Genomic DNA, 23,521 nt, shown 5'->3' with positions numbered 1-23,521 from the left:
TACAATGTACTACCCGCCTGGATGAGTGACACATTTTAAAGGGACAGGCATGCCACCATCTGTCGAGAGACGTGGGTGCAAACTGTCAAATGGACAGGGACTGCGCCGTCAGTCGAGAGACGTGGTGCAGTTTGACGAGTACGGTCTTGTCAAATAGAAGCTTCCTGAGAGCGTCGCGCTACTTAGTCGCGAGCTACTTTGTAGCAAGCTCTTAGGAATATTTCGAGGTGGCCCTCATCAAGGTTCGTCTTTGGGGTAGTTCTTGCTGGAGCGAGTTGGTTTCCCTAGCTCACGAACTGAAATAGTCTTGGAGTATTCCCTTCTTCTCGATAGCTCGGGGGACTTGGAGCTCGCGTTGTAGCGAGCTCCCCCTATAGCGAGCTATGACGTAGCAAGTTGCTCTACAGGCTCGTTACTTAGCTGTGGTCAGGCCATGACGCTGAGTTGTTGCTCATGCTGAGTCAGATCCACGTGTCATCGTCTCAGTAGGTTGGGTCAAATCATCCTCCATCAGAAATGAAATGTAAAATTTAATTGGAAATAAAAATATTTTCTAATTCTCTCTCATTAAATCCTATATTTAAGATATATTTTTCTCATCATTAAATTCTTGTAATGAAATCCACAATATTAATTTTAATAGTATAAAATAAATATTTTGAAATGTAATTTGAAAACAAAACCATTTTCTCCCCCCCCCCCCTCATGGTGGGCAAGTAATTCGGCCATTTGAGGTCAAATGGAGTAATAAATAATATCATAATTAAATGATAAAAAATAAAATAAAAAAGTATAGAATGTAAGAAGTATTTTTATTAATGATGAAAATGGAATGCCAAATTTAAAATCTACCTAAAAATGAAATGATGTCATTAGGGGTGAGCAAAAAAGCCCAAAAACCAAACCGAAAATATGGTTAACTAAACCGATCGATTCGGTTTTGGTTCGCTATTCTTAAAAAAACACAAGTTTCAAATCGGTTTCGGTTAACCTTTTAAAAAAAATGGTAGTTAACCAAACTGACCGGTATATATACCAGTCATCTCCTCTATCGCTCTGTGCCAACCTCCAAGCGGCAATGCCAGTCACCGGCAAGCACCAAACCACCAAAGCCAAGCGCTAGCTACTCCCTCTCCTGCAACACCTATCATCTCTGCCACCTCTCACTTCAGGTTCATGCGATAGCAACCAGTCTAGCACTAGCAAATCGGCCACCACTTCAATGTTCATTGTCCAAGTTCGACTTCAGGCCTTCAACTTGTTTAAGGTATTTTTTATTTTTTTGCATAGATTTTATTTATAGCAATTTTTTTTTTGCATAAATATATAGGCCTTCTAGCATTAGCTTGTTCATTGTCCAAGGTTACTGCACAAATAAAAAAAAAAAACAAAAAAATAGTTTGGTTTTGGTTCGAGTTATTAAGAAATGGACCAAGTTGGTTCGGTTCAAAAAAAACCTCACAAACTGAATCGTGAGTACCCCTAGATGTCATAGTCAAATAATAAAATTTTAAAAATTAGGAAATTCAAATAATCACAAAATTAAAAAAAAGGATAGAGAAAATTTTGGGCACATATCTAATGTTTTATATTTATAAAAATAAAGTATTGGGTACATCCCTAACATTATACATTCATTATAAAAACAAGTATTATAGATAAGAAATAATTTTATCAATAATGTAAATGTAATACCAAATTTAATGTCAACCTAGAAACCAAACTATCATAGACAAACAAAAATTAAGTGTGATAAGTAAAAATTGTTTATCTAATGTATATGAAGCATATAATTTAAAGGAAAAATTATAGTTAAAGCCGATTGTACATTTAAATTTATGTTGCCAGTTGGTTTAGAAACCAACAAAACTCTGACAACCAGCTATACATTTCAAACTATAAAATAAAAACCCCCGCCATGTCATTAGAGGCTTATCCAGTTATTACCAGCACGGGACTCTTAATCCATGTTGGACACAACAAAAAGCCTATATTGAAAATAAGTTTTTAGTTTATCTCATGCTCCCTCTCTCTCAATCTCCCTCCCTTCTCTCTCACTCTCACAATCAACACTTGGTCTCCCACTCTCTCAACTTTGGTCTGTAGCGAAATCTCTCTCTCTCTCTCTCTCTCTCATTCTTCTACCTCTCAATCAATATTTCCTTCTCCCTTAGTCTTTCTCCCACTCCCTCTATCGTTCTTTTTTATTTTTCTTACAAACTTATACAATACTAATCAAATGGTATAAAAAAAAAAACAAAAGGGACCAACCACTTGTACAATCAAGTTATAAATTTCTGTCAAGTTGGTGTAAATTTCATAGTCAAGAGTTTCTTGTGAATTTTTATCAAATTGGTGTAATTATTTTTGAACCATACCAAGTTGGTCTCATGTTCTTTTATATGGTATGATAAGTGTGTAAGAAAATAAAAAATAAATAAAAATGAGAGAGGGAGCAAGAGAAAATTTGAGGGAGAACAACAGAATTAAGGGAGAATGAGAGATCGATCAAGAAAGAGAATGAGAGAGATTGAGGAAAAATTAGATAGAGAAAGAATGAGAGAAATTGATAGAGAGAACGTAAATACCGAAACCGAAAACCATTTTTATATATTTTCAAATCACACAATCGTTGAGCAGAAAGATGACTGTGAGAGTGAGAGAATGGGAGGGAGAGAGAGAGAGAGAGAGAGAGAGAGAGAGAGAGGAAGAGAAACTAAAACCCATTTTTTATTTTCCAATCACTTAGCATTAAAGGGCAATTTTGCTATAAGATTTTTGTTGGGCCCATCATGGATTAAGAGTCCCATGTTGGCAACAACCATGTAAGCCTCCAATGACATGGTGGGGTTTCTATAATTTGAAATGTAGATCCAGTTGTCAAAGTTTTATCGGTTTTAGGACCAACCTATAGCCTAATTTTAAATGTTTTTTCCCTAATATAAAACTAATCCGGAAGCAAAACTATTTTCTTATCTAGATAGTGGGTCAATAATCCAACTTTTCAAAGAAACCCATAATGTCATAATTTAATAATAAATATTTTAAAAATGATAGAACACCAAAATAAAATTGTACAAATTTTGTAGAGATCATTTGAGAAGATTTCTAATGTTATGTATTCATCATATTAAATAAAAATAGTTGTTAAAATAAAAGTTATGTTTATTTATGATAGAAATAGAATACAAAATTTAATAATAATAATAATAATTGTTATTTGCTACAGTCACTTAAGTTTATTTTTAATCATATTATTACTTTTGTTCATTTTCAATTTATATTTTAACTATGATATATCTAAAACTCAAGTAATTAATATGAAGAAAATTTTCTCACATGCAACACATGTGCTTAATTACTAGTACACATATACTGAATTCCTAAATACTTAATAATAATAATAATAATTGTTCATTCCTTCTCTCAATTATATGGGGTTGGTTACATAAATCCTGTTTTGCTAATCTGTTATATTTAAAGGTTTCTCTGCATTGTTAAATTATTAGCATTTAAATCATTTCATACTAATTCCACCCATATCCTTTTTGGTCTACCCTAAGCTCTTCTATCCCCTTCGATGTGTAATAATCACTTTTTCTAACTAGCATAGTTGGTGGTCTTCTATGCATGTGCCAACCTAGAGGTGTAAATCGAATTGTGTTGCCCGTGGCTCGACACGGCTCGACTGGACTTTGGACTAATCTGGCACAACATGGCACACAAGTCATGCCAAGCCCGACACAATGGTTTGTGTCATGCTAGGCTCAGGGTTTTAGGTCTGCAACCATGACGCTCGAGGCCCTCGTGCAAGCACAACCCATATATATTATTTATATTATATATAATATTTATATATTTTATATATTTAGATATTTAGATATAATACATAATATATTAATGTTATATAAATTATAATTATATAATAATATATAATATATAATATATTAATTAAATAAACAATTATTTTTATTTTATTTAATTATTGTATATATAAGCAATTGTATACATCAAAATTCATATAAAATTAAAATTTTAGATTTTTTTTAAATAAATAACTTTGACTTAATCCAGACCCAAGGCCCACACGGACTTGAGCCATGCCAAACCAACCCCCAAGTTATCACATGGAGGGTGGCACGGCCCACGATGACCCATTTTACACCTCTACCCAAACCATTTGGTCCACTCACTTCATTCCAAATCTTACTCTCTTTTTTATGGTGGGCCCCACTTTAATGGTGGATCCCATTCTCAAAGTGATATATGTGGTGTCAGATCATGTTGGTACGTTGTCGGAATGTGCTATGTTGGGACGTTACTTGCAAAGTAAATAAAGTTAAAATCAACCATGTTACAGGGTTAATGATTTTGGTTATGTATTTGGCCGGTCCTTTACCTTGTTTAAAGTTTGGGCATTCGAGAGTTCAAAGTATGACAGACGCAATACGCCCCGTATCAGGTCTATCATCCTATCATATCAGCAAGGTGTCAATATACCTTCTTATAAGGCTAAAATCCTCAAATCCCTTGATTTGGGAAAAAAAAAAAAACCAAAGGAACGGTTCGAAGTTCTGATAGACCCCTTCCGCCATACCTGTCTGTGTAACCTTGGCACTTCGGTTCAAATGTTACCGAAAATTTCTTTTGCCGCGAGTATCAATACTTCAAAATCAGAACGCTGTAACATTTACATGACAAAATTTTCTGGACGCATTCTTGCCCCGAGTTCCAAATTATACAAGAACGCCTCCGGGTTCCAGAATCATATTTTTTGAAGATTTACTAAAGCCAATGCCGCTTCATAGAGCTGCAACGCCCATGACCCCCCATCACAATTCACAACCAATCTTGCTGCATAAATGTAAATGCTTCCAGAATGCAAAGGCCTTGCCAATGGTTACCAGCTTAATCCAAAAGCATAATAATACATTGCGCCACTAAAAGGGGCAAAAAGGAATGAGAGCCCCCCCTGTACACATTCAACTGGGGGCGCAAAGGACAAAAAAAGTAAGGAAAAAACAAAAGAGAGGAATGAGACCCCTGTACACATATCCCTCTCTCTCTTCCAGGGCTTGAATCAAAGTAATGTACAAGAAAGAACAAGACCCCACAAAAACAATGCCCTCCAACTGACACCCCTCCATCAACAATGGAACATGCTCTTAGGACCTTGTACCTCAATCCGCAGAAAGCCGATGGGGAGTGACCAGCTTCCATCTGTTACACACCAACATGCTTGAATTAATTAATTTTGATGAAACAAACCTCAGAAAAGAAGTTCCATATCCGTCAACCAATGCCAAAATTGAATGATGGGATGTATAGAACAAAATGTCTTGTAATAGAAAAATCTTCCACTATATAATATCTAGACATGTCTGCCTACTGTAAATAGAATTTGAGCAGCACCAGAACCATGTCTTACCTGTACACTGCTGTTACATGGGCATACGGAGCAAAGCCTCACCGGACTGACCGCACTAATGACTGTCAACCCACTCTGGCACTTTATCCTGGTCCAGAGTCGGTGGGCCTGGGATACAGACCAGCTTGCCCTGCTTGAAGATGCTGTTGCTGCTGGGGTGGCTGTTGCTGTTGTACTTGTTGCTGCTGTGGTGGTGGTGGTGGTTGCTGCTGCTGTTGATGTTGTGACTGCGGCTGTGGCTGCTGTTGATGTTGTGACTGTTGCTGCCGCTGCTGTTGTGTTTGTTGTTGAGGTGGTGGCGGTGGTGAGGGTGAGGATGACAGTTGCTGTGACTGCGGCTGTGGCTGCCACTGTGTCCCACCATTGTGACCAGGAATTGGAATACTGCCTGAGAATTGCCTTTGGGCCAACCCTGGGCTAGCTGATGGGATTGGCTCAGTTCCTACTGGATTCTGCAGGGATGGGTTCCCTATGGCAGCCAAGTTTGTGGCTTGATTTGTCGTAGCTGAATCATACGATGGCTCTGGTGCTTTCCACTGAGCAGCATTTGCAGAAGAAACAACAGGAATTCCACTGGTTGATTCAGCACAAGACTGGGGCACTGTCGTGTTAATTCCCATATGGAAGGAACCGCTGAGAGGCTGCTGACCAACTTGAACATGATCACCCAGAGACTGCATAGGAGGATCAGAGTTAACAGGACGAGTTGGTGGAAGCATTCTCTGAGAATGTGGTGATTGGCCTGCCTGTCTTTGCTGCGTTTGTGCTTGTGGCTGTTGCTGCTGGTGAGGAGAGGTCATAGCCAACTGAGGAACTGCTTGTTGAGATCCCAAAATATGGCCAGAAGGTACTCCCGGGACCTGGCTTTGATTACTATTATCTGGAAGGGAAGGCATTGGTGATAGCTGCTTCGAGAAAGAGGGTGATGGACGAGAAAAGAGCTTTTGCTGTGGCTGGCATTGGTTTGAGGATTGGGAAGGTAATAATGGCTTGCCTGATTGAATGGAGTTAGAACCCGAATTAGGAAATAAGCCCTGGGCCTGCATCAGATGCATGACCTGCTCCTTTTCACCAACATGACTTCCTGGAGGTGTTGAAAGACCATTTATGTGGGAGGGATCAATAGCAAGGTTATGATGCATCATCATATTCCCTCTGCCCAATCCCTTCATTAGTTTAGCTTGTGGTTGTGCCTGGGACTGTTGCCGTTGTTGAGGATGGTGCCTACCAGCCTGCTGAAGCTGCTGCTGCCGCTGCTGCCGCTGCTTGAGCATCTGACCTTGAAGGTTTCCACCACTAGCTTGAGGATTTCGGCTCTGCCCATGGGATTGTAGGTGATGTTGTTTCTGTTGGGGTTGAGAAGGCATGGGATTCATTGGAGAAGATGGTGTTAGGGGGTGCTGGGAGTTTGAAGTGGGCAGTGGTACTGGCTGAGAAGATACTTGTTGCTGAATTTGGGAATTATTTTGCATGGGAGATGATATGGGATGTTGAGACTGTGATTGAGCATGAGGGATCAAATTATTGGAGGCAGAAAACTGGTGTTGATGTGGATGCTGCTGTTGCTGCTGTTGCTGTTGTTGCTGCAAGAAACGTTGCTGAAGTTGCCTTTCTTTGGCAACACGAAGCATGTAGGCCTGTTGTTGTGGGCTAGTCGCATGATTAGTCCCTTGAAGATGAGAGTGGTGAGGATTGCTGAGCATATGAGATTGTTGTGGCATCTGGTGTTGCTGCTGGTGTTGGACTGGAAATGATTGAACTGGTGGAGGAACCGTCTGGTTGGAGAATGTAGTGCTCATCCCACTGAAGGGAGGAACCCCTTGGCTGTTTCCTTGGGAGACCTGCATTTGAAGCTCTTGCATCATCATCTGCCTCTGATCCTCTGGATTTTGACCAGGCTACAACAACAAAAGAAATGCAACTATCAAGAAAATGAAGCTAATACATGCAGTCAATGCAATGATATCCACTAAAACACCAACTTTCAACATTAGAATAAAACTTATTTCAGTCTATGACACCAAAATACTCTTCGAGACACCAACCATCAGTAAAAAGTTTGTGACATAGTGGAAAACAAACATACATGAATTTTTTTATGTAGAACATTAAAAAAATAAAAAATTGAAACTCAAACATTAGTTAGAGACAAGGTTTAAAGGCTAAAGGTGGAGGCGAGGTAGTTGGGTGCCAAAGAGGCAAGGCATAAGCCTCCAGGCGGTTTGAGGAGTGAACCTCAAAGTAACATGATTTTTTAACTTTTATGTATATAAATATAATGTATGTACATATATACGTATCTACACAGAATTTATTTCATTTTATTGTGAACTTACATATTCTCTTTTTTTACATATATATATATATTTTTTTTTCTTTTTAATGAGCTTTATGTTTTTTAAACTTTTATTTTCTAATTTATTTTATGACTATAGCTTCGTTTATCTAAATTAGTTAACTAATATATACATGCATACTAAAATTATTTGCAATATTTACACTCATCTTTTGTCTTAAAATTAATCATATGATTTATGGCAATAATTTACATAAATAAAACTATTCATTTATTTATATATTTTTCAAATATACTTTTTCTTACATAGTCACTTTATATATTTTATTTTTTATTAAATCATGTTCGTTTATTTATAAACAACTAAAAAACAATTTTCTTAAATTCCAAGTAGTATAACTAAATTTTAATATTTTTTTTCAGTTTTAGTGTTTTTAGTATGAGGCTTACGCATCACCGATTTGAGGCACAAGGAGTGAGCAGAGGCGGGGTAGCCTGAGCAAGGTACCCAAGGCCAGGCGTTTTGGCTCACCTCACCTCAGCGCCTTCTAAAACTACGAACATAGCTGATGCATAATTACACACAATGACAAGTGCAATCATTGAAAGTAGACCCACCAAAGACCAAAGCAAGTAACTCTAGGAAATGCTTGCCTACATTACCTACATAAAGTTAAAAGGTTTCCTAATCAGGTACTGGATTTCTACCATGTCGGTGGATGATGTGGCTGATCCAAATTCCAAACCATCCAACAAGCAGGGGACCAACTGGAGTATAGGTTGGCAACATTTTTATCCCCCAAACCACAGCCCTGTACCAACCTTCTATTGAATAGTTTTCCCAACAAACTAGCCGAAGAATCAAGTTTTCATACAAAACATGCCCACAGAACATTTTGGCAAGGCCTATTTGATCAAATTTTGTACCATGAATAAATAAGGTGGGCAAAGGAACAGTGGAAGTAGAGTCCAAACTACTCAACTATGTAGAACAATTCTTAGTCAATTAGGTGTTGCAAATAACCTGATTAGCAAAACAGATCCCTATGATATGTATACATACACATGAACTTTTTGAAAACTCCATCACATGCTCGTGGATGTTAGCATAATTACCACTTCCAAGATAAACGAAATAACTAATAACTGCAGAAATGGTCTCTGCCATAATACATCCCAGGAAAAGAGTAGTTTCTCAAAAGTCTAAGATAATTGTTTGGCCATTCCCAACTTCCTGCCGAAACATTTTTACTCACCAAATCAGAGAAACACATACATATAATAAGAAAGATTAAGCACAAATTGAATATGGAAGTAATCATAGTCCTCGCAGAAAATATAAATACTCACCCGCATCAAATGCATAGCATCACGTGGTCTCAACATTGAGCTACCCTGACTGGAAACAGCTCCAGTATGCATATTTACAGGGCTTGGCATCCCTACCCCACTGGATGGAAGCATATTACCAGAGTTCAGCATTGCTGGAGACCCCATTCCCTGGAATCCTGGTCGAGGCACCTGCATGCCTCTATTCACCATCATGCCCATTCCATTTCCACCAGGAAGCATACGAACACCACGATCAGTTCCAGGCAAAGTCCCGGCAACTGATAAGCCAGACTGCTGAATGTTTCTACCAGAAAGCATCTGATTATACTGTTGCATTCTTTGCTGTTCATCAATACTTAATGATCCTGGTCTGGAAGTGCCATATCTTTGACCATCCCTGAGAGAAAAACAACTGACATTTTAATATGAGAAGCTAGAACACATAGTAACAAACTAACAATATGCAGATGAAATTTGCACTTGAAGGACGAAATACCTAGAAGGAACATTAAGGCCGGCAGATGGTGATGGCAAGCCATTGCCAAGGACCATACCAGAAGATCCTTGTAGAATGGTATTTCCACTTGAAGAAGGAAGTCCTGGTGCCACAGAACCTTGGTTTGGAATTGATAAACCACTTGTATGAGACCCTTGATAACCAAGGGAAAGAACATCTGCGCTAGATGTACTCTCATTACAAAGATCAAGAGGCCTTCATTATATCAAGTAAAAACACGTTAGCATTATTTTTTCAAGTGTCAGAAAACTCTAATGAAGATGAATGAAAGGTAAGAAGTCAAAATCTACAGTAATAGCTTCTTCACTGGTTCAAACCTATAGTAACACTATATTTCAATTACATATAAGCACCAAAACTTACGTCAGAGGGCTTCCATTTAAGTTATTTGGGCACACTTGGGAAAGTGCAATAACATGAGAATTGTGGACCGGTGCAATTTGTTTCAAATCCTGGTTATCATTCTTCACAAAAACAAAAAACAAAACTCAGTCAGAAACTAGTTTAAAGAAAAGCAAGCAAATATTAACCATCTCAAGAACCAATATTTATATTGTTTTGGACCAACAATTAGCAAAGTCTAATATTTCATACTTCCCACCTTTCAAAATTAGACTTTGTGCGACTAAAAAAGCATGCTGTTTTTTTATTGTTAAAAAGAATACTGCATGACATAAACAAATGTAGACCAAATAACATGGACTGAATGATCTAGACCTACCGTTTTCCCCAGTGTTTTAAAAGCGCAAGGCACAAAAAAAGCGCAAGGGCCAAATTGCGCCTGAGGTGCAAGGCGCAAGGATGCACACACCTTTTTAAGCAAGGCGCAAAACTACAAAAAAAAGAAAGCTAAAAAATTCAAAAATTCAAAAAAAAATTAAACATAATGTTAATGTTAATAAATTTTCAAAAATTCAAAAAAATCAAAATGTCAAAAAATGCAAAAAAAAAATAAAAAAAATATTAAACATAATGATAATAAAAAATATAAACTTAAATTTTAAAATAAATGTTTTAAAAAAACTATTATTAAGTTAAAATACATAACCATAACATGTAAAGCATATTTAAATGAAAATTTAAAAATAAAAGCAAACATATAAAGCATTTTCAAGCATGTAAAACCCACAATCTCTTTTTCTCTTTATTTGCATTGCTTCAAGTAGCCTAGGCGCACCAGGCATGCACCCTTTGAAAAGGGTGCACCTAGGACCTGGGCGAGGCGCATACCCCAAAATGTGCCTCGCCTGTGAGCCTAGGCACGCCTGAAGCGCACCTTTTAAATCACTGGTTTTCCCTCAAAAAAATTCTATTAATGGAAAAAATCTGCACGTATTACACAGATTATACAGAATATGTATGCACTTTATAGAAATGACTTCAATTGCACTGCTTTTACACATATTCTAAACCAGTGCACTGTAGCAAGGCAGCACCTCCTGGGAAAGTATATAAAAATATTATACGAAATTACCAATTTGCACTAAAAATAGAAAATAATAAATGTAATCGTAAATACTAACTTTTCCATTTCACAACAAATGTATCATGCATTACCTAATAATTTATTCAAACTTTCTGCAACTTCAAGCCAATAAGAAAAACCATAGGTACACTCAACTGTCACCTATGTTTTCTGACAGACTTCAAGGAGATCAAGAATACCGAAAATGAAACCCAAGGTAGACGATAAAACCATCCACTGCATGCCTCTAATTGACACTTCTGCACCTAGGAACACGACTAGCCACATTGGCATTGAAGATTATGGTGATCATCTAGGCATGTACTTTTCAGTGATGCTTCTCCACTATAGAAATGTAACTAGATCTAAAAGATATTGATCATTGACTTCAAAACACAATCAAGAAATAAACCTGGCTCCTATGAGAATGTAGTTGTTGACCAAGTGCAATAATTTTCTCAAAGTGAGCCTTAAGGGTATCCTCTTCCATTGGGCCCTGCAAACGTTGAAACAACTGTCTGGCACTTCCCTGTTTCCATATGCAGCATCATCAACAAATCAGCTTTAAAATTTAATTTAACATTTAAACTGTATAAGTATATATTCTTACATAACTAATAACTAGAAACTAAAAGTGAAAAATATGGTTTAATTAGGAAAAATAAAAAAGAAAAAAGAATCTTGCCTTTGGAATGCCAGGTAACGTGGATGGGTAAGGTTGAGAAGACCCCGAATCTTCAGCACTATCAGCTCCATCACCAGCATTTCTGTCCATTAAAATTTTGTGGCGCTCCTTGCATTCTTTAGGTTTTCGATAGATGCACTGAAGTTGCACAAGTGAAGAAGCATCTTCAATCCTCATATAAGAGGTAATAGTGTTTTTTTGTGTGTGCTAAACATCAAGAAATGGCAAGGACTAGAATTCAACCTAATAAAGTCCTAAAACCCATATAAATGAATACAACTGAGCAGCCTTTTCTCTGTGCATGACAAACAAATTTGAGCACTATTATACCTTGAATTGCAAAGTACTGTTGATAGCATCACTAACAAGCTCCCAGTTTGGACCCATATCATGTACAAGAACAACAAGTGCCTGAGGCAGCACATAAAAAGTATTTTAGAAACTTGTTTCTAGTTCTCAAAAGCACCCATGGTTATAATGAAGTTGAATGGAACAGAATACCTGATCTTCAAATAGAGACCAAGGACTCCCAGAGCCTGATTGCCCAGTAGGTGTCTGCAAACATGATAAAGGTTTTTAAGTGTGTAAAATACAACCAATACCAATAAATGGTCAGAGTGAACCTCCGACCCAAATAACAGCCTGTACCTAAGAAAATGGACTTAACAAAGATGGCAAAAACCCATTACCATATAGCATACCTTTAGTGCTTTAGTTTTCCTTCCCCGATCCCGGCCAGCAATCATTTTTATTAGTTTATTGGGGTTGGACATATTACTCATTTGGGAAGCCACTGGTGAAGGGATTGACCCAGACATAGGAGTAAAGCTTTCAGGTGAAGTATCTGTTAATTGTTTCATGATCTTAGGTTTCTTCACAGCAGGTTGACCAAATAGACCTTCAAAACCAGCATTTGTGTAAAACATAAATATAAAAAGAATAGAAGCATTAATGTAATTGTTAAAGTGGCTGTTTATAACTAAATAGACACAAAATAAGCAAAAAAGGAAAAATTTTACCACTGTTTCCATTAGGTTCAAAATGATGACCCTCCAATCTCTTCTTTGATGTATCCCTCTGCAAAGAAAAAGGATATGACAATAGATCTGAATGCTTTAGCACAAAACAAAATATGCCATGCAAACTATAATGATTTTTTTTTTTTTGGGGGGGGGGGGTGTTGAGAAGGGAAGAGAGAGCGGAGACAGAATGAGTGAGATAGAGATCCAGGCAAACAATTAAGAAAGTGAGAGTTAGAGATGTAAGCAGACAATTAAGAAAATTCTATATAGAAGAATAGAACTTAAGATAGTTCATAGCTACCAATTTCACTTCCTTGCTTCTTATAATTCCTTTTGAATCAATTACAAGGACCAGCTCCAACAACACCCTTCTTTAAGCATGAGGGTCGTTTCATCTATAAACCTCACCTCTTTGGGATTGCATCAGGGGCAGCTCAGGAATTCCATTTATAATCATTTATTTGATCATCGTAAGGGTTATTTCATCTAAACTTTCCAAAACCAATTACAGATCAAGATTAGTTCTAGTAGCAGTAGTTTATCTAAAACCAGAACCCATGGGTAAGGCAAACAACTGCAGCAAATGATGTGATAAGCTAAATAATATTTCCTTTTTCTGTATTTTTCGGAAGCAAATATCTGCCAAATTATCCTTTACTTCTGTGTGGCCATGGTAGTATGTCCTTTAGGATTTTAATTAGATTTTATGTAAACTCTTAAAAAAAAGTCCAAGTTCTTGTCTTTCCTCTCCATGAATCATCTAAATTTTTTCATTGATGTATAAGGTTCAAAGTATCAAAACAATATGCCCCCCCCCGTATCAGGTGTATCATATTGTATCTTGCTTTCGATACAAAAAGTATAGACACTTTGAACCACGCATACAATTTACACCCATTTTCAGTCTTTAGAGTGAGCTGCGACGGTAATTATTATCATTTGAGCATGGCCTTTTTTCTGAATAATTATTCCAGCACACCCATTTATTAGTCCATTTACTTCAACTGCCAGCTTTCATGGCTCCTTGAAATGATACCAATATTGCCAAGGGCTTTGTGTTGCAGCCATTGCACCATCGAATCCCCCTTTACTGCAACATTTCTCAGGTTTAGAGTCCTTGACATTCTTAGACCATGCAAGACAGCTAAAAGCTCTGCCCTTATTGAATTTCATGCCATGACACTCCCATCAAGATCTTAAATGGCCCCACCTATACCCAATTCTCCTGGTTTACCCAAGCAGCATCCATGAAAGTTTAACTTAACTGCACTAGCCACTTGAGGGGACCAACTCAATGATATCACATCTCTTTGGAAGGGAATAGCTACTATTACACTGTTACACCCCAATTCCTTAGCAGATCATCATTAATAGGTAAACCAATTTCTTTAAGAATAAAAGGAAAAAAGAGATACAGCAGGAAGATGATAAGATATCATCTGAAAAGAGATACAGGGAATCTGTAGTGTGGACCCCTCCGCCTGAAGGATGGGTAAAGCTGAACTTTGATGGCAGCAGCCAAGGAAACCCAGGCCCATCGAGGATAGGAGGGGTACTGAAAGGCATGGAGAGCAACATATTAGCCTTGTTCTCAGGCCCCGTGGGAATAGGAGACTAATAGAGCTGAGGTTTTAGCGGTGGTACAAGGTATTCAGATTGCAGAACAATTAGGGGTTCAGCACTTGGTAGTTGAAGGAGACTCTCGAATTGTAGTGGGATGGTTGAAAGACCCAGCTTCAGCCATGTGGCAACACAGAGATTTATTAAGGAGAGTAAACTGGCTTACAAGAAATATGACTGTTACCTCTCTATGGGTGGGAAGAAAAGCAAGCACCTTAGAGGATGGGTTAGCTAAGCAGGGGGCTACAAGGGAGCAGCTATTTTGGGCTGCTTTGTAATTTTATTTATGGTTAATTCTGTTTTATTTTGATGTAATAATTTTCTGAAGAGGTAACAGCTCGTGCCTCTTCAGTGGTGTTTTTTCTGAATTAATAAATTTCTTCATTCATCAAAAAAAACAACCAAATGACCCAACAAACAAACGACAAGACCACTTAACACCTAAAGAACAAACACACAACTTACATACCAAAGACTCATAGTCTCATACTAACTGGACTCGAGCTATAAACCTTGTAAAACCTGGTAGAGAGGCTTAATCTTCATCCACAATCTCATCATAGTTTTCGAGGCACCAAGGTGAGGCTAGGCAACAGTAGGGCGCCTTGTCGCCTACTCACCTAGGTGGGCGCCTAGGCGATGGATTTTTTCAAGTAAAAGTATGTATCCTAGGGTAGTTCCCTAGGTTCCATAATCATATTTCCTTAATAGTTATCCATAATTATCATAAGACAAGTATGAACTTCACGTTTAAGTATAGAAAATCAACATATGAGGAAAAAGAAAGAAAGAAAAGAAATTTCAAAAAATATAGGGGCTGAACCCCTATTTCTGTTATAGGAAAAGAAGAAAAGAAAAGGTGGAAGAAGAAAGTTGGTATATAGACACACAATATTAGCAAAGAAAAAGAAGTAAATGTGTTGATTGGACAACATTTTAGGTTCTTCCTTACTTTGGTTTAGGTTTTTAAGTCTTTCAGGGTTCAATACAGCATTTGGCAATTTTTGTGTTGATTAAACCCTAACAAATAAGAAAATAATAAAAAGAATTAATATATAAATACACAAAATGAATATTTTAGTTTAAAAAATGTCTACTTTAAAATTATAACCTCAAAAAATTAAGAATATAAGTTTTTTTTCTAACACACTATGGAAAACTGCTTGGCGATTAGGCAAGGCAAGCCTCAAGGCGCCCGCCAAGGCACCACCTTGACAACTATGGATCTTATCCTCCTGATCTAAAGCGTCCCCGTCCCAAACTTCACCTCCTTTCAACAGAGCTTTTTTCTTTAACTTCTCTTCCCTTTTTCTCCTTTCAAATTCCTCAAGACCCTACTACACCACCACAAAAAAAGAGACCCAAACTTTTTCCGATCGCCACCTCTCTGTCTACCAACTTTTGAAGAGTCACACCGCCCAAAACATTACCCTTAAACTCAACTCTACACCTTCATGCTTGTACTAGACACAAAACCCTCATCGCCCTCCATGATGGCTTGCACATCCTTCCCCGAATGAGAATCCAGTGATTGCCCCTCCATCATTGTTCCTTTAGGTGTAGCTCCAGGATACAAATTGTCTCTCCTTCTCTTGTATACCCATTTGTAGTTTTTATGGGTCTTGCCTAAGGTTCAAAATATTAACACATATCGGCCCGTATCAGCCGATACGTATCATTCTGGGAGCCCTCCGATACACCCCTATAGTGGGTGTATTGAGGGTCTAACCGGTTCAGGGAATGGAGGAGCCCTAAACCAACCCCCTGAACCGGTTTCAAAAAAAATTAAAAAAAAAAAACTAAAAGAAAACAATATCAGTTCACACGATACGCCCATACCGGCGTATCGAGCATATCGATACTTTGAACCTTGGTCTTGCCCCTACCAGACCAAGATTTAACCTAGAGAAGATTTTCGTCACATGCACATTAGCGTTCCTTAGGCTGCACGATTTCTTACCATTCACTTCATTGAACCTCACATTTTTCTCTTTACTCTTGCTTCTTCGACCCAAGTCTACACCCAACCTTCCGACCTTCACCTCCTTAAAACAAAAGGCATCTCCAACATGATTCTCATCCTGACTCCTAAGCACACTCATCTCCATCTTCTCTCGGCCCTATTCCTCCCATCGCTTCGCCGATCTCAAAATCCACAATGATTTCCTCAACTTCCTCAGTCCCCTCTTTCAACCCCCCACTCTTGTTGGGGATAAACTTCTCAGAAGCCAGGTCTACTAAAACCAAACCATTCCTTGTTTCTTGGAGAGTCGACTCATCAACCTCAATTTCTGGTGTAATCCGGGCTACCGCAGTATTTTTTCAACCTAATTGCACAAACCCTCTCCTCCAACCCAAGGTTCAAAGTACCGCTACGCCCCTGTGTATCGGCAAGGGCATACCAATACTAAAACCAAGCACTCAATGTTTTTTTTAGTTTCTTTTTTCAAATTTTGATGTTTAGATATATTTTTTAAGTTTTTTTATTGAAATAAACGAGGAGTCCCGAAACACATGTAATAGGTGTATCAACACTAAAAGATATGATACGATATGATACGCCCGATATGGGGCGTAACATATCCTTCCCAACATCAAAAGAGGCCTGATTTCTGACGTGATCCTCCTTTGTTCGTCCATTTGGCTTTTTAGTTCCATTTTTGTCAAATTTGGTAACCACGCAAACCCCCCTTTCCTTTTTTTTCTTGTCCGTCAAACCTCTCCTTCCCAACATCCTAGGCCTTTTAAATTTCGGCCTCTTGAAACCTAAAGATGAAATTGAAAGTCAAGGTTTGGACCCCACCTGTTTCTTCAAAGGGTCTATTCTTCATATTTGAATTTTCAGCTTCCACCATTGTTACTTTGTTCTTAAAGTTGTCCACATATCCCACCTCCCCAATCTTCTCACCGACTCTATTGTCTTCTGCAATAATTGAATCCTTTCTATCTCTTTCAACCACCTTCATCTAGGCCCGACCCCCTTTTCCATTTCTCGAGTTCTGCCAGCCACCTCCATCATTAAAGCCCCTCGAAACCCCCTCAATTTTTCTTAAAATACAAAAACTGCCCCTGTCATCTACCTTCGTCAACTACCTCTGTCCTTTCTAAAATACCAAACCAATTATTGATGTACAAACTACTGGAGCTTGCCCACATTCCCAACCCCAATAACACCACAAAGGAAATAAAAGTCAAGGAAGAGAACAATAAAATAGGATCATGTTCAATGAAAAATGTGGAAATGTATCTGGCAAAGCCGATTGAGATTAGCTTGGTCATTTCAAAGGGAAGAATGTTTAAGCTGGATAACAACTAGGCATGCATGGGAGATGGAGAACATAAAGCAGGTCACTAGATGGAGAAAAAAAAAAGAAAAAGAACTTAAGCTGAAAAAGATAGGAAGACCAAATCTGAAAACCAAAGATAGGAGGGCAATGGTTATACTGGACATGGAGGTATTAAACTGGTTCAAAGGTTTTGTGGACACTTTAATCTTTTCAGTGAAGCAAGGATGGAGGAACGGGCTGGTCAGAAACAGAAAGAGATTCTTAGTAGAGAACAGAAGAAATAATCATAGCTGGTTTTACCTTAACAGAATTCTTTGCCAGGGGAAGAAACATATGATTTGCTTACCACTTACCAGAAGGCAGAGGAAAACAGGGATGGTTTATGTTGGCTGCGGCATTAGCAGAGCTTGTTTTAAAGTATGGGGAGCATTTGAAAACTGAAAATACCATTAATTTGGGAGAAGAGGAACAGTTAGGCACCAGAGAGGAGAGGTTAGATACTAAACAAGAACAAATAGCAATAATTGCAATACAAGAAGAAAATTGATACCATTTCTGCAATTTTTCCAAAAGTAATGTGGGAGAGATTGGGTCAAGAGAAAGGTAGTTACAGAAAAAAATAAAGTTTGAGGATTGGAGAGAAATTCTGGAAGCAGTCATGGAGAGATTGTATTTCTGTTTGATAAACAGAAAGCAATCCTAGATTTAGGGGAGATTCAAACAGAATACTTTCCCATAAGGTAGCCATGTCATTAAGCTTCTTGGTCTGCCATTCAACCACTGGCAGTGGCAGCATATTTTCCACAAGATTGCAGTAGACCAGTAGTATGCAGTGGTGTGAGGTGCACTGTCTGCAAGACCTGCAAGCAGCTGGAGATTTTTGCCAATGATTGCCGGAGAACAATCTGGTTGAAATCAAAGGCTGAAGCGACACTCCAGTTCCCCAGAATGAAGGTAGAAGACGATGCTGAAGTGGACAGCTGGCTATCATGTGGAAGAAGCTGATCACCCAAAGGGTCAAAAAGATGTCAAGTTTTTGAAACTGAAAAGTTGAAACTATTTAGGAACGGATTTCTTTCCTTTGTGGGTTAAATTTTTGAAATTTTTTGAATTTAATCCAACGGACCAAAAGGCTTCTAATAGGTGGTGTGAAAAGGAATCTGACCCTTTAAAGCCAGACTCAAGGAAGGATAGTGTTCGTCTGGTTCAAGGAGTCTCTTCCCCCTTTTATCCCCTGCTCTGGCACTTCTTTTGCTTTTGTCACCCCTAATCTTTACAAATCCTCCTATTAGCATTGCAAATCCAGCTACAGAAAATGACTAAAGTACATTAGAAAAGGAAGGAGGTGAAGGAATGACATTGGAGAAGGAGATTATGGACCTGGTCCTAGGAAATTTAGCAATTATAGTTGCATTGGAGGAGCAGAATGAGAAAAGTGTGGAGGTACAGGAGCTCAATTCAGAATCGATAGAAAGAAAAGGGGAAGTTGGTCCAGATCAAGAAAAAGAGGGAGGAAACAATGATCCATCAAAAAAGAAAGATAAGGAACCAAAGAGTTCTAGAAGAGTGCCCAATCACCCACTAAACTGAAAGTCTATCTTAGGAAGGATGTAGGAGGAGATAGATAAGTGAAGTGGAAAAATTAGTGTATTGAGTGTCTTATGACAAGGATTGGAACCAGATGAGTGATTGTCTATTACATGTCAGTTTTTAGGATGCCCCAAGTTGTGATAAGGAGAGTTGAGAAAATCATGAGGGACTTTCTGTGGGAGCCCGGGAAAAGGAAAAAACGATCATTTGGTTAGGTGGGAAAAGGTTAGGCAGTTGAAAGGTGAAGGAGGACTTGGAATTGGAAATGTAATGTTGAAGAATGTGGCTTTGTTGAGTAAATGGCTTTGGAGGTTCCCAAAAGAAAATGAGAAATTGTGGACTAGAGTTATATCAAGTATCCATGGGCTGTCAAGCAATGGTTGGTATGCGGGCTGCTTGCATAGAGCTACGTTGACTGCTCCATGGAAGGCCATCCATGACATTTTCTTCCTTTGTTTCTTCCCCACATAAGGTATGATTTGGCTTTAGGTCAAAAAATTAGATTTTGTGAGGACACTTGCTTTGGGGATGCCCCCCCTTTCTGAGGTTTTCCCTTCCCTCTTTGCTCTTTCTAGTCTCAAGGTAAAACCTATTAATGACTTTATCAGTTCTTCCTCTTCACAGTTAAACTTGAGTTGGAATCTGGGTCTTAGTAGAAATCTGAGAGAATCTGAAATTTCTAGTGTCACTGCTCTGGTTAATTTGCTGAATTCAGTGGTCTTGGGGGATAGTGGTTCAGACTCTAGAGTTTGGGTACTCAATCAGTCAAGATCTTTTTCTTGCAAATTCTTTTTGAATTCTCTTGTTGTCACCTCCTTCTCTCCTTCTCTCCCTGTCAAGGAGTTTTGGTTTCATTCCACCCCTCCTAAAGCCAATGCTTTCTGTTGGGAAGTTCTCCATGCCTCCATTAATACCTGTGATTTGCATCAAAGAAAAAGACCAACTTGGTGCTTGTCTCCAAACTGGTGCTCCTTATGTAAGTTGCACGGTGAGACTGTCTTTCATCTTTTAATCTCCTGTCCTTTTGCTAACTATATCTGGGAGTGGTTCTTCAGATCATGGGGAACAACTGCAAACACTGCATCTAGAAGATCTATTGTAAATGAAATCTAGTCCCCTCCGGATGCTGGGTAGAAGAAACTAAATTTTGATAGCAGCTGTTTGGGAAATCCTGGCCCATTGGGTATTGGTGGGGTAATAAGGGAAAAGAGTGGAAATATGTTAGCTATGTTCTAAGGTCCTATTCAGCATGGTGATGTGAAATCAGAATTGATGACCGCAATGTATGGTGTTGAAAAAGCTAAAGAACTGGGGATTCACAGGCTGATTATCGAAGGGGACTCAAAAATTGTTGTAAACTGGCTTAAGAAGGGGGGAGGAGTAAAATGGAAGAGAAGGAATGAGCTCAGGTGCTTCAAGCAAATTTCTAAAGACATGTTGATTCAAATAAGATGAATTAGGAGATAAGCTAACAGCAATGGCTGATGGTCTAGCTAAGCAAGGAGTTCAAAGACAATCTATGTTTTGGGCTTGTGTTGTAGTTAGTGGGATTTCCTTTGAGCTATGTTTGGGGCTGTGTTGTAATTAGTGGGATTTTCTTTTGGACCCTTTTTTCTGCCCACAACTTCTTGTATATCAGTATATGTTTTTTTTTATTTAATGAAATCATTTATGTGTTGCTGATTAAAAAAAAAGAACCAGATGAAGGTGCAAAAGAGAGATGATAAGTAATGAAGCTTTCAGAACAGGACAGAAGATAGATAAGGAGTATCTGCAGTAGAGGGTTGTGCTAGTCTTTTGCCCCTTCTTGGAGTGCATCTTGTGGAATACTTACGATTTGGAAGAATGAGTTGGAGCTCAGGCAGAACTGATAGGACAATTTTCGAACTCAATAAAAGATTAAAAAAAAAGTGAGTGATCGAGGGGATGGGTCTTAAAGAATGTGTATGGCCCTAATTCATATGGAGATGGGGAACTTTTTCGGGAGGACCTAGCTAAAGTGAGGGGCTTGTAGAAGGGACCAGTTAGACTGTATGATAAAACAAATGTCATATATCACTACTAGGATTCTTAGGTGCCATAATTGTGGTTCTCACTTTAAAACACCATGCACACACTAGAACTTTTATATTTCATGTCCTACATTGCTATTGTCAAGGAATTAGATTGCCCAGAAAATTAAATATGTCACATATCAAGTAATGCTTTCGATATTTATCTCCCTTTTCAAATTTGATGATCAATAGTGGTATGTAACAAGCAACTTATATTAAGTAACTGAAATATAAAAGTTTACCTGCTCATTTTGAACAATGGAGTCCAACTGCCACCTCTGTTCATAAGCAGCGCCCTGAAAAGTGCAAATATTTAAAATTAGGACGATCTAGCTGGTAAGAATACAAAATATAAAGACAATGGAAATATCCATACTTTTCCAGGCATAACAAAGCTCCCAGTGTCAGTAGAATTCAATGAACTCTTATATAACAGATGCTTGGTCTTCTTCTTCTTTTTTGGTTTTGATATTTCTGTACAATCATATGACAATGGCTTTCCAAAATCTCCAGTGGACTCAACCTCTGAAGTTTTCCTGAATTGGGATCCACCATGCAGAGTGCTCTGGTCATCCTGAAAAGAACTAGTATCACCACTTGAAACATCCGTTTTATTGGCAGCCTGTGCACTCCCAGTAGCTCCACCACCAAAAGGACATACAACCCGCTGTCTTGAAGCAGTACGCATACGTTTTATGGGAATTGAGCCAACATTTAAGCTATTGGTTGGTCTTTTCCCTGTTAGCAAGGATGACTGAGTAGCTGGTTTGTTTTCCATGCATTGCCCATAAGACAAATCAGCTCCCAAATCATAGGATCTTGCACTATATGATTTCTGCAAGCTTTTGTGTCTCTTTTGGGCAAACTTTGATGACTTGCTACCTTCAAAAGCACAAGGCAAGTAATATGCACCTGTCTCTCCTTCATCCTCTTCATATGCATTATCTCGAGATCCAAACTCTGAATCAAAACAAAGCTTGTCAAGAGAGTAAAATCAAACGTGAAACATGCACAAAAACAGACCACAGTGCACCCAACGATACCTGATACACCATCATCTGTAGGTGCCCCAATTTCCTCTTGTTGCGCCCCACTACCAGTTTTCTGAAAAGCAAACCATATTAAACATTAGTTAGGGAAACATTGAGAAGAATAAAAGAAAGAAAAAAATCAGGATGACCAGGATAATCAATAATAACTTTAATGCCCAATAGCTGCAAATGTTCAACCCAAAGTATGTATGCAAAAATCAATAAATTTAATGCCCAATAACAGAGTCAGTTCCACTCATAACTCATCATAAATGTTTTATTGTTTGTCTTTTCTTTTATTATCTTTTTCTTTATTTGGGGTGTGAGGAGAATTGTGTTAGACATAATTTCTGCAATCAATATGAATTTCACTCATCAGAAATGTTTTGTTAATTGTTGGTGTGTGTGTGTTTTATTGGCGATTTTTAGAATTTTATTCATCTGTCAAAAAAAAGAATGATTTACAAATTAAATGTGTACCTAAAGCCCCTTAAATTCGGGCCAGCCCCACTACCTAACCAATTATATGTTCCTTTATTTACATTTTTAGAAACAGCTACTGAAAGACAAATAGAACCAAAAAAAAATCAGTTTCTCTGCACTCCTTGTCAACTCAATGCATCAGTCAAGGTTTGCTGATATCTGCACCCAGATATATGCCACACTTACATGCCTACCTAAATGCTTCATCTCTTATTATGAATCTGTAATGCCATGTGCCTGAGCTATTACTTTGAAACCAGTTTACTATCATTCCGAGATTGTCTTCCACCTCAATATTCCTTTTTTTTTTTTGAGAAAAGGAGTGCTGTGTGTGTGTGAACTTTCCTCTTTTTTCAGCTTCCATAGCCAATATTTTTTTTGTGATAAACAATATGAATGTGATGAAAGGGTGAAGAAAAAATATGTAGAAAAATGTTACTTTTCCAATAAATAAAAATTATTACATAGAGAACATTCTAGCAAACATACCTCATATTCAGCCCAGTAAGATTCTACAGATTTTCTATAGTTCTCCATTGCACCAGGGGGAACTGTATAGAAAAGGCTTTCCTACAAAGAGAAAAGCTCAATTTATAATGGTCCGCATGAAGCCACCATAAAATAACAGACAGGCAGAAGCAAGAAAATGCAGAACACAAGCACACAAAGAATCCAACAGCAATCACTACAGGCTTCAATGCATGATAAAAA

The 23,521-nt window shown here is 38.1% G+C and overlaps 1 protein-coding gene across 10 annotated transcripts in view; it reads right to left on the bottom strand.

The window, feature by feature from the left end:
* Window positions 1-4,851: 4,851 nt before the first annotated feature.
* Window positions 4,852-23,521, bottom strand: part of LOC148874738 (chromatin modification-related protein EAF1 B-like) — a 35,155-nt gene continuing 16,485 nt past the window's right edge. For 4 of the 10 annotated variants that reach the window (XM_088964713.1, XM_088964710.1, XM_088964711.1 and 1 more), the window contains 15 exons: window positions 23,300-23,380; window positions 22,340-22,400; window positions 21,673-22,256; window positions 21,539-21,592; window positions 12,743-12,800; window positions 12,425-12,621; window positions 12,225-12,278; window positions 12,054-12,134; window positions 11,724-11,861; window positions 11,451-11,567; window positions 9,937-10,037; window positions 9,553-9,768; window positions 9,075-9,468; window positions 5,429-7,326; window positions 4,852-5,220 (listed from right to left, as the gene is read on the bottom strand). In XM_088964713.1, coding sequence (XP_088820839.1) covers window positions 5,512-7,326; window positions 9,075-9,468; window positions 9,553-9,768; window positions 9,937-10,037; window positions 11,451-11,567; window positions 11,724-11,861; window positions 12,054-12,134; window positions 12,225-12,278; window positions 12,425-12,621; window positions 12,743-12,800; window positions 21,539-21,592; window positions 21,673-22,256; window positions 22,340-22,400; window positions 23,300-23,380 — 3,951 coding nt within the window. In that variant the 3' untranslated portion in view covers window positions 4,852-5,220; window positions 5,429-5,511. The remainder of the gene's footprint in view (window positions 5,221-5,428; window positions 7,327-9,074; window positions 9,469-9,552; window positions 9,769-9,936; window positions 10,038-11,450; window positions 11,568-11,723; window positions 11,862-12,053; window positions 12,135-12,224; window positions 12,279-12,424; window positions 12,622-12,742; window positions 12,801-21,538; window positions 21,593-21,672; window positions 22,257-22,339; window positions 22,401-23,299; window positions 23,381-23,521) is intronic. The other 6 variants (XM_088964717.1, XM_088964716.1, XM_088964715.1 and 3 more) reach the window with 3 other exon arrangements.

This window comes from Nelumbo lutea, chromosome 1 (genome assembly GCF_056320005.1).
Source record: "Nelumbo lutea isolate HS-2025 chromosome 1, American lotus-T2T, whole genome shotgun sequence".
Classification (NCBI taxonomy): Eukaryota; Viridiplantae; Streptophyta; class Magnoliopsida; order Proteales; family Nelumbonaceae; genus Nelumbo; species Nelumbo lutea.
This window is presented reverse-complemented; position numbering and strand designations above follow the sequence as displayed.